We start from the raw sequence: 11,065 nt of genomic DNA, 5'->3' as shown, positions 1-11,065 counted from the left end.
ATTTTGCTTTAATTTCATTTGAGCTTTAGAAGATATTATTACGTTTAACTACTCTAAGACGTTAATATCGCCTTAAGAGACCGAAACTTACACATTTTAAAGTTAGCAGGTATTAATTACTTAGACTACTCTACACACAAGCAAGTTAAGAAATATGCTGATGTATGTTTATTTTGCTTTAATTTCATTTGAGCTTTAGAAGATATTATTACGTTTAACTACTCTAAGACGTTAATATCGCCGTAAGAGACCGAAACTTACAGTTTGCAGCACTGTACTACAATGATCTCCTCGTACGTTGCGGTTTGCAGTCAGGTTCCCCCCTCATTGGTGCACCCGACAATGCATGGATTTCGGCCTGATATATTTGATGTTTTAAATCCCCTTGCAGTTACGACAATGCATAGATTTCGGCCTGATATATTTGAAGGTTGGGAATATGGGGATCAGTAAAACTTTACCGAGCTTTACCTTAACGAAAATTCTTCTCAAAAGTGTAAAACACACCTGATGCGTGGTCATTGTCGTTGTTGTTACCAGCTGTTGTTTGGATGTGCATTTTTTGTCCGCAACGATAGAAGAAGAGTCTGTCTCGGTACCAAGTAATGTACATTTTCTGTCAGCAAGCCATGTTTTGAATATGAATATAACCGTTACGTTACTTCAATATAGTCTTTACACTAATTCAATTGTCAGAGATATACAGCCTCAAAAACATACTTTCACTTCTTTCCGTGTCACATTTCACTGGAGAGGTTTCTGTCTGTAAAGGTGTCGGATTGTTATCAGCATCTAGGACGGACGCAATAGTATCTGTGACAGGGCGGTGACAGGGCGAATTAAACTATGGAAGTCAAAATTTGTATCAATATATTCTTTGAAAGACACATTTCGAAAATGTTCTATATCCATTCGATGCTCCCATACATACCGGAAAAATTAGTATTGCTTGATAGGTTGATATTCTCCCAAATCAGTCACTTGTTCCCATTGCGGCATCAGTTTCTCTATACACGTAGTGATGCGTCTTATGTTTCCCCTGCGAACAGATTTTCGTTATCTTTAGGCAATCGCCTTCTTCTGGCGTGTATTTGTCTCAACTGGCACACCCATGTCTCAGATAGGTATAGCTGATTTATCATCCAAGCATTTGAACACAATTAGAGTAAGTTGATCACTGCTTCATTCCTTAAAATTGCGCTGATGAGCCGTTCGGAATTGGGCGTCCCCATCTACCTACGACATGATATTGAATGAATTTCAATTTCACATTACGATGGTTTTGCGGGAAACAGGAAAGTTGTTTTTAGCCGTGAGAGGGGTTTTTTTTTGGTTTTGTTTGTTTTGTTTTGGTTTTGTTGTAAAACACAAAAAAAGCAAATATATTGCCTTATATGGCGCTATTAGATATCATTAAGGCGGGGTTTCCAGTTCTTTCTGACACGTCCCAGTTCACACGATAGTTGAGCGCAGACGCGCAGTAGCGCAGTAGAGCAACGAACCCTCAGAGAGTCTCCAGAGAGTCCCCAGAGAGTCTCCACAGAGAGGTTTTCCGTTTATAGTTTCCAAGTTAAAGTATTTAAATGTATTTATTCAGCAATGCTCAGTAACACTTTCGTATGCACGTGCACGTAATGGTTAACACGATAATGGCAATAACTCATCCCAAAACCTTGCCTAACCCCAACGCCTTTCAATGTAGTCACTGTAAAGTGTATTATACTGCATATTCTCATCATCTCAAGAGTCACCAACTGAAGCAGCATCCAGCACTGCCTCTTTACCACGCCATCATTGCGTCAAAGCCATATAAGTGCGAATACTGTGACTATGCAACTGGCACACCGAAGAATATAGACCAGCACAACAGGGTGTCGCACAGCTTCACTGCAAGTGAGCTGGCAGCCGTTCCCAAGTGTCCCTACTGTCCCTATCGCACTAATTATAACAGTAAAATGACCAAGCACTGCAATATCACGCACGCAGGTGAGCCAGATGTGCAAGCTAGGCTGGCCGCGCTCCCTAAGATATCTAAGAAAACACGTGGAGAACAATCTAGCTGGATTGATCCTTCTGCTATTCTGGATGATAAATCAGGTGTGCCTGCTAGCACACCAAAGTACCACACTAAGGACGACAAAACATCTGCGGCAGCGGTAGATGCAGACGTCGAAGAATATCCTCTGGTGCCAGAGTATGAGACCCCTAGTGTCATCACACCATGGGTTGGTATGTACTTAGCTCGACGTTTGGTACATTGGGGTGGACTGTTGCATGGTTTACTATGGCTGTTGTCTGAAGTATAACACACGTATTTGTGGTGTCGCAGATTAGGTACCAATCATAGTCAGCTATTCCGCGTTGGTTTGTGGTGGATTTTTCTTACTGTATATGTCTTCAAAGCAATCTTGCTAATGCATAGCGCAAGCGGTGGTATTCAACATTTACAGGTCGCATGATATTCTTTCAAGTGGACATCGGTCGCGCTATTTGTGAACTATTGATAGCAGCAAGTGACTATCACACTCACAGCCGATGGTTAGTGATTATACCCCTGCGTATCTTACAATGTTGAAGAGCGGTTCTCACGTTGCATTATGTTTTTCATGTCGGAGCACGTGTGCATTGTCGACTACATATGGTTGTCTTACTTTATAGTATACTTAGATTGTTATCTTGTGTGTGTATTCTGAAAGTGCCGTGTTTACATCGGAGCGTGTCAAGCATCGATTCTTGTGCATCACGCTGACGTGTTCTCTAAAATGTTTGTAACATCGTGTGCGACCGGCAGTTTTGAGTGTACTACCTAGCGCTGCAAAATATTGTCGATCCACGCATATCAGGATACCATGTAAATGGCGATTTCTCAAGTTGATAGATGCAATGTTGTAGGTGCCCTTGAGCCTTTGCTGTCTCTTTAGGCAATTTGAGAGAGCCATTTGTATCGTTGAACTTAATAAAAGCAATTATGAATGTTGCAAAACAACCGTCATTGTTGACTATAATTATATCAGTTCATGTACAAGAAAACTCAATCGTGACCTACCATATTTGATCACCTTGCTTCTGTTCTCGTATGCCACCGTGTTACAAACTCGCTTGTTTAAGAAATAATTTGCTAATCACACATGCAGCATTCCAGTCGGACATGTGATAGCATTGCAACCTATTCAGTTATAGTGTCTTGATATACATGAAGTATCTACAATAAGAGCGTACGAGTGAATCATTGGGGGTATTTATATGTAATCAACCGAGGAGAATGTCCCATGAGCCGCTATACGTCCCAATGCAGGCAATAATTCTCCGATGAGTCGGTCTACCTCGAATCGGCATATAGTGTTGATGGTCGTACGAAATTTAGCCAGAGCTTCGCAATTGCCTTATTCGTGGTCTATTCCTAACATGGTTAACTCGTGCTATATTCGCAAGTCGCCATGTTGCAGATTGGCGAGACGCGCTGGTGTGTGCTGTATCAATTCAATTACGATATAGACTCTCGAGTATATTTGCTCTGAAGGAGCACTGGTAGCAAGTACAAATATGGTGCAATGGTACTATCCTGCTGTTGTGAAACTTACAAGATGTGTGGGCTCAAGGGAAGTGGTGCTCAACAAACAGGCGTTTGTTTCCATACGACATAAAAAATATTGGGAACCTTTTCGTGCGTTTTGGCCTAGAGTAGCAAGCGTACATGCAGCACACGTGACCTTATGTATGACAAAGACTCATCTTCACATGGTTTTTGAATTGATGTGCAGATGTCAAGAAAACGTTCGGTGACATCGTGTCCAATAGGTTGGCTGAGTTATATTTTGCCTACAAAGACTGGAATGCATAAGTAATGTAAGCTGTCGTAAAGAGTTTGCAACGGGATTTACTCAGAGTTGTGACCTAAGATTCCTTTAAAAAACGCATTTGGGTGGAGAGGCGGTATATTCAAGTTCTTAAGTTGTGATTATTAGAGCATAGATACTCTAACTTTATCACCCATTTCCGGCTGAATGCAGTTGTCGATGGTGTTTTTTTCGCGGGGTGTGCTCACGGAGAGTATGAATGTACATATTTTTTTATGCACAATTACATGCACACCCTGTGCATGGTTATCAACCTAAGAATAATTACATGTGATGGCGAAAAATTCATGCCATAGCTAATGTGTGGCGACAGTATGAGTGGCTAAAGATGTGGTTTCCAGGTTCGAATGAGATTTTGTTGATTCATACCTGGACTATCTCTACACGATCACAAGGCGTTGTCAAAGAAATGAGCATGCTTGATATTCTTCGCTACAAATTGAAATGTCTTGCATTCATGAAGTTGTAGTCGGATGTTTGGTTGTACCTTTATCCTCACACCTTTTCCCTCTCTCTTCTCCACGAGTATTTCGCTCTGGAATTCGGTTTGCAATCAATCTCCTCGGCTATTTTGGCAAGGTGATTCCATCTGCATATGACACTTGAATCTACCTTCTAGCTAGAATCTGGTACCAGGTTTCCATTCAAGCGTCTCGATTATGTACAAAATAATTCTGATTAGGGCTCAAAACGGCGGCTGAAGCGATGCTATCTGTGCCAAACCTCCCCGTAATTCTCACTGACGACGAGTGCTTCCTATCCTCGGAGGAAGGTAAGTTTAGCCAAATTAGCATGCCTGGACGAGTAATCTGGTACTATTTGGCTTAGATTGTGTCTCAATCATATCAGAGTGCCGCGTTCGTTACCACACTGTTCTCTATTGATGCTAAACAAGGAACTCGTACACATGTTCATCTACTTTTTCTCAAAATAACTTATCGAGTAGCCATTATTAATTTGGGAACCCATAGGCAGCACTCCTTTGTTCTTGACAAGTCTCTCATATCGCATACTTAAAGGGTGAATTGAGGAAATCTCTCGCGAGCATTTGTAATGAGATAAAAGAACTGCATGTCCAAATCGTAGAGCACGATCTACGGCCTTCCTTAAGAGAACAACTAGTAGGTTGGTATACCCATGAATATGACGTATTAATGAGCATCGGACTGGGACTTTTTATATTTAGGCTAAGCGACATTCCTTGATAGCTTAGTGAAATATCCGTACTGGTTTAAAAATCGTTGATACTAACATGTTGATGATGGGCGTGATGCGAATGCCCATTGTTAAGGAAGGATACTCATTGTGCAGTATTTAAACTCACATTTTGGATATATTCAACCTGAATATGTACAAGTGTGCATGCGTGTCGCTGGCATGAACACTTACGCTTTTCAAAGTACTCGTTGTGTATTCATCATATAGAAATCTATCCTAGAAATATACGGCATACACAAGTTACAGAGTAAAACAGCTAGTCAGCTGGTAAGGGCATGACTCGAAGTGTATGCAAGTGGAGAGTATGTATGACTATAGGTAATCCCACTTCGTCATTAAAACCTAGACTGTAGCCAATTTTAGATGCACTCACAGCAATGCGTAGTGGTGACCGGACGCATCTAATACTAAACCGACCTCCATGCAGAAGCTACCAGAGCTTATTAGTAGAAAACGCAATCGTATATTTTATACATACGCACATGGTGTACAACCATCACCGCAACTCCCCACTAATTCTTGTACTTTTACACATATTTGTATATTTGTATGTGAATAACATATATGTATATTTGTATGTGAATGAACCCTACATAAATCATACTCGCCTACATATTTTGATATGCATATGGGTGAGTACACGTATGTAAATCTACATAAATATCTACGCAAAATGCACACAGAGGATGAAGAGTACGAGTGCGAGTTCTGCCACGGAGTTTTTGGCTCAAATCTGGAGCGAATGCTACACAAGCGCATGATACATCAGGTAGAAGTCACTCAGCAGATCATGCATCAGGCTGAGCTGGACTATGAACAAGCCCGTAAGTTTATACACCTGTGTTTGACAGACTTCTGCCAATAAAAACCGAGGCGCATACGTGTGGCCATGTATAGACTAATTTGGAAGTGTCTTTATTTAGTATCCGCTACAACACTATAACTGGTGTGCACTGTGTTGCTATTTCTCATGCATGGTGGGCAGTCTGGCATTGTGGTAAAGAAGTTTAGACAAAATATGGCTATTATGCATATTGCATACTGATTGTGATCTGCTGCGAAAGTTTTCGTATGCTACGAATAGTACGGCGTGATGTTTGATAGAGTTTTGTAGAACGTTCATCGACTCAAGAAAGCTAGGATGTGGTTGTTTTTGTTGTTGTTGCAAACCTATTAGTGTATTGTTGGTTGTATTTGTTCGGATGTGTGGTACAACCGCTGTGTGGATGAGTGTTCTTGGACGATCATTCAATTCAATTGATGCGAGTCCTTGGCTTCCAGGGAGGTATATCAGTTTATAAACAATAGTTACTGTATGGGGTTGCTGGCCGTAATGGCCAAGAGCATAGAACATTCACAGCCCAAAACTTCTTGTTTATTATATCTGACGACGGCATATGAAGTAGCCGGCGATATCATGCTCAAGTATATTGACAAATGTGTCACAGCATCTAATTTCTAGCTTTAAACAATATTAAAATATGTGCACCTCAGTGTTTGTCCGGGCAGTTTCACCGAACCCTCTTGCAACATACACTATCCAATGTTCAGCTATGTATGTCCCATTATGTACTTGGAATATTCAGAGGCAGGTGCGACCCAAACAAACGCTGCCGCTGCCGAAACAGATGTCACGAGTGAATCAGTGGAGGAGCCAGCCAACTTGGCTCTACCGCGTCTCGGGGCTGTTGTGCCGCCGGTGTCCTCCAGTGGTATGTAATTTGAATTTTGGAGTGATGGTAGAAATAGTAGACTACAGTGTGTACGACGAGAGTATTTCGTCGGTTTGTGGATTGAAGGCGTTGATTTGTTGCTATTAGGAAAGCTTGTGGGTCGAATGAGGTTGGCGCGTTGGGTATCTTTTTTCTATATATGTCTGTTGGGAAGCATTGAGCTGTATCTAGTTACACCACTTACAATATACGACACATACTACACAAGCACAGGTCCAAAATTCAATACTAAAGTTTTCCAAATTCTTGTTATTTGCATCTCTTTTTCCAACCACCTGAATTACTCTCTCTTTTCTCCTCGCTCACACAGACCCCCCAATGCCAGCCTGGATGGTCAATGCCGATGCACACCCAACCACTCACGCCGAACGACGAAGAGCTGAGCTGCTGGAACAGGTGTATCACATACATACTCTTAAAGTGTAAAAAGTAACAGTGGGATATTCGCAAGTATATGGCATCGTAAAATTACAATCCAACTACCAGTTTATTTACTGTAATAATATCTTAGAATTCTCATCTGTAATTTAGGTGTAGTTTGGCACTTCATTTGCCTCTATCACTGTTTTGAAATATTCTGATGTCTGTCGGTCCTACGGTTTGGTTCCGCGGCTATTTATCATCTCTTTGTGCTGATGAAGTCGATACCATCATCCATGCCATTATTTTAGCGAAGTATGATTGTAAGTGGGAAATTCGGAGCTGTATAGAGTCCATATATGTGTGAACCTCTTTCCTCGACATAATGCGTGGTCACTTATGTTTATATTGAAGAGGATAATTAATTAGTGGCTTAAAGTTTGGAGAATGTCCCCATGGTCACACCCGAACATACCTACAAATGTATGTTTTTTCAAGGGAAGTATTAATATCAGCTCCCTATGTATGTGCATATTTCAATGATCTTCCGTTAAACATTTTATCTATTTTGTATATACTACTTTGTATGCTATTAGTATCTTACAACATGAATATGCGTCTCTCTCTCCACAGGAGGTTATAATACGGAAATCTCAGATCGAACTGCAGGAGAACCGCGAGGTGTTGCGAGAGTTCGCCCAACTGGTAAGTTTGATTTGGCCTGTGCAACGGTACCAGCCGTGATAAAAGGTATTACCTATGAACTCATACTTGTCAAGCAACATAGCATAATAATTGTACATATTACATAATAATTGTACATATTTGTTCTTGGAGGCTAGTAAGAATGATCGCAGACCATTCATTGCGTTCGTGATTACCCAGTTTGCGTTGTTGCTGCATTGAAAGCATAAAATGAACTTTAGCGATTCCATTCCATCCATAATATATGCTATCTCCACTGGTATTATAATTCTAGCTGATATGTAGATAAATGATCAGTATTTACGAGCACAAATACAACCAACCAGTCATAGCAATATGCTGGAGGACCAAGAGCAAATACTTCAAGTAAAGGTGACCGTGAATTGATCTTTACAAGCAATGTATTGTAGTTCTTGTACCAATTTATGCACAGCCACCTTCACGTCGTAGAGCATATGCACTTGGTCTTCTATCATGTTGTTATGCACGGCTACCTATATGATTTGTGCCCGCAAAGACCGACCACAGCTACAGATTAGCGAAGATACAATATGCCTATCAAATTTGTACATGTAGCCAATGATGATTCATTTATATAATAAACCCAGCTAATCTGTAGGTATACTGCGTGCGCAAATCCTACAGGCAGCTGCGCATAATGACATGATGGAGGATCAAGTTTATATGCTCGAGGATATAAAGGTGGCGGTTAACAAATCCGTACAAGAAGTGGGTATGTCATCATAGTATGCTGTGCCTGCGATCAATCGACGTCACACTTGCTTAATTTACTACGAAATCTTGATTTTGATAAAAAACTGCGACATTAGTACACTCTATTCTATAGTGAAGATGTAGGAAGCAAGAAGGCTGATATCCGTATATCAAATACTCAATACATATGGGTGTCTGATGTGCGTATACCTGCAATAAGCACAGGTATACACGCATAGAACTACGCACACAGACGCGCACACATGCACATTCACATACATGTCTTTAGACTGTTGTACATATTAATATGCAAAACAATCGCGCCTGAATACAGCGAATGATATCGTCAAGACCACAGCAGTAACCATTAGCGAAGTGATGGCAGAAACTACGGCCAAGGCGGCAGCCGCTCTCCAGTTGAAAGACGAGCAATGTCACGCACAACTTGAAGCGTAAGTTTGACAGTTTGTGACTATAAATTCGTATATATATAAATACATATATATATATATATATATATATATATATATATATATATGTACATATATATATATACATACATATACATACACACACACACACACACACACACGCACACACACATATATATATATATAACTACGTATACATAGTTAGTGCTTTACCAGATTCATTGCAAGTAAAACGACGTGAAGTGACTGCTGGGGTCTTAGCAAAGCGAATTCCCCGCGCAATTATCAGTTGAGATAGGTTGCATGGTGAAACATACTATACTTATACATGACCGTACAAACTCCCAATGAACAATAGTCAAGAGAAGGAACGCGCAGAGCAAATTGTTGATAACGACAAGAAGGTAGAACAAGCAGCGGGAGCGGGCGTAGCAGGTATCGCGGAAGCGCGCGAGAAGGCCATTGCGGAAATCAATCGAGCAAAGACAGAGGCTGTGGTATGGTTGACGATTTAAGTTGTCGTTTTTATAGAATCTGGATATATTGTTGTATACTTGGTATTGCTATGACTGTGCGCATTTATAGTGTGTACGTTGGAGTATCCGGGAGAGTGTGACGTGTGTGTATATTGAGAGTCACGTACGTGTGAATTGTTTATTTCTGCTAAAGTAACTAGACTGATTTTCCTGCTTCGATACAATTACAGTGTCATTGCATTGCCTTTAGAACAATTCTATCTCCGAAATTTTCATGAAATTCTTTTGGTGTCATTGCGTCTACTATATTATGCCCTTTTACATATAACTATGCCATGTTACCAATAGGGTTAAAAATTACTCTATGTAGTCCAAATATCTTCGCAGGGGCATAATTTGATGTTGAATTACATACAGAGTGCCTATTCCTATTTGTCAGTCGATGTCGAGATTCATTATAGCACCCATCAATATTACTTTATATTTAATGTTCTCACAGGCAGAGCTGGGTGAGATGTTCTCGCGCATCGAGTTTATGATGCAGGTATGAGAATTGTGCAATGACAACTTTATGCTCAATTAAGTGCAACTTATGCGACTTGTGGTAGATTGTCCTGAGATTATCCATCGGGTTTGGAGCTTCGTATTTGTTTACGAAATGTTCGTGCTCAGCACACTTCTGGTCTTCACATGTGATATACTGCGTGTTTACACACATCGGATATCATAGTATTAAGATTTTTTTGGTCTACGTATGCCTGAGTGGAGGGTACTAATATCTGGTACATAGTGTTAGTTTGTATAGTAGTATGGAGATGGGTGCAGTTTTATGTAGTCGTGGGAGTGTTTATGTAGATAGTTATGATGGCTTGCAGCCTGTCACTATAAATGTTGCAATTACAAACAGTATAATTTATGATTAGAACTAAATGCGCGCAAACTTGTAGTCGTACGCAAACTTGTAGTCGTACGCAAACTTATTTGTGAGGAAAAATGCAATTGAATTGTTCGACCTCTAAATCAACGTGGGTAAATATATTGATCTATATATATTATCGATATAGGTGCACGTTGGTTTTACTACAGTGAGATATCTTAGCTACTGGTATATAACACAAGCTTGCATGAGTTAAAGTGCTCAAACGGATTCCCTAAACAGAAAACTCATTCGTCGTTCTTTCTATAAATAATCGGCTCTAAACATGTGTCCCGTGAGCACGTAAAGCACATACAATCGATGTTCAAGCTACTCTCTTCACCGCTACTATTCCATATTAGGTGCTATTAGACAGACTGCCTAGCAAAAACTACGGCGTAGCACCCGAGGCGTGTGACATGGAGAGTACGACAGGTATTTGAAGTGTTTCCTTTGGCTAATAGTTATCATACCTGAAAAGTACGGTTGTGCAACCGTCGAATAAGTTCACTCGCCATATTACAGGCACCAACAATACCTTTAAGCGTGATCCAGATATTATCACCTCGTTCTGTGCACCAGTTGCGATGCTGTCAACGAAATATTATCAGATGGCTTAGCACCAAATGAAAATCTACTCCTACAATATAGGTAT

General features: G+C 40.5%; 1 protein-coding gene across 2 annotated transcripts in view; it reads left to right on the top strand.

Moving 5' to 3' along the window:
• Positions 1-5,748: 5,748 nt before the first annotated feature.
• The window catches only part of SARC_01472, a gene marked incomplete at its 5' end in the record, with an annotated part of 6,495 nt that continues 1,178 nt past the window's right edge, over positions 5,749-11,065 (top strand). For both annotated transcript variants that reach the window (XM_014304803.1, XM_014304804.1), the window contains 9 exons: positions 5,749-5,899; positions 6,662-6,787; positions 7,119-7,204; positions 7,802-7,873; positions 8,519-8,606; positions 8,922-9,039; positions 9,377-9,515; positions 9,994-10,038; positions 10,773-10,845. In XM_014304803.1, coding sequence (XP_014160278.1) covers positions 5,749-5,899; positions 6,662-6,787; positions 7,119-7,204; positions 7,802-7,873; positions 8,519-8,606; positions 8,922-9,039; positions 9,377-9,515; positions 9,994-10,038; positions 10,773-10,845 — 898 coding nt within the window. The remainder of the gene's footprint in view (positions 5,900-6,661; positions 6,788-7,118; positions 7,205-7,801; positions 7,874-8,518; positions 8,607-8,921; positions 9,040-9,376; positions 9,516-9,993; positions 10,039-10,772; positions 10,846-11,065) is intronic.

This window comes from Sphaeroforma arctica, assembly GCF_001186125.1.
Source record: "Sphaeroforma arctica JP610 unplaced genomic scaffold supercont1.58, whole genome shotgun sequence".
NCBI classification, from domain to species: Eukaryota; class Ichthyosporea; order Ichthyophonida; genus Sphaeroforma; species Sphaeroforma arctica.
This window is presented reverse-complemented; position numbering and strand designations above follow the sequence as displayed.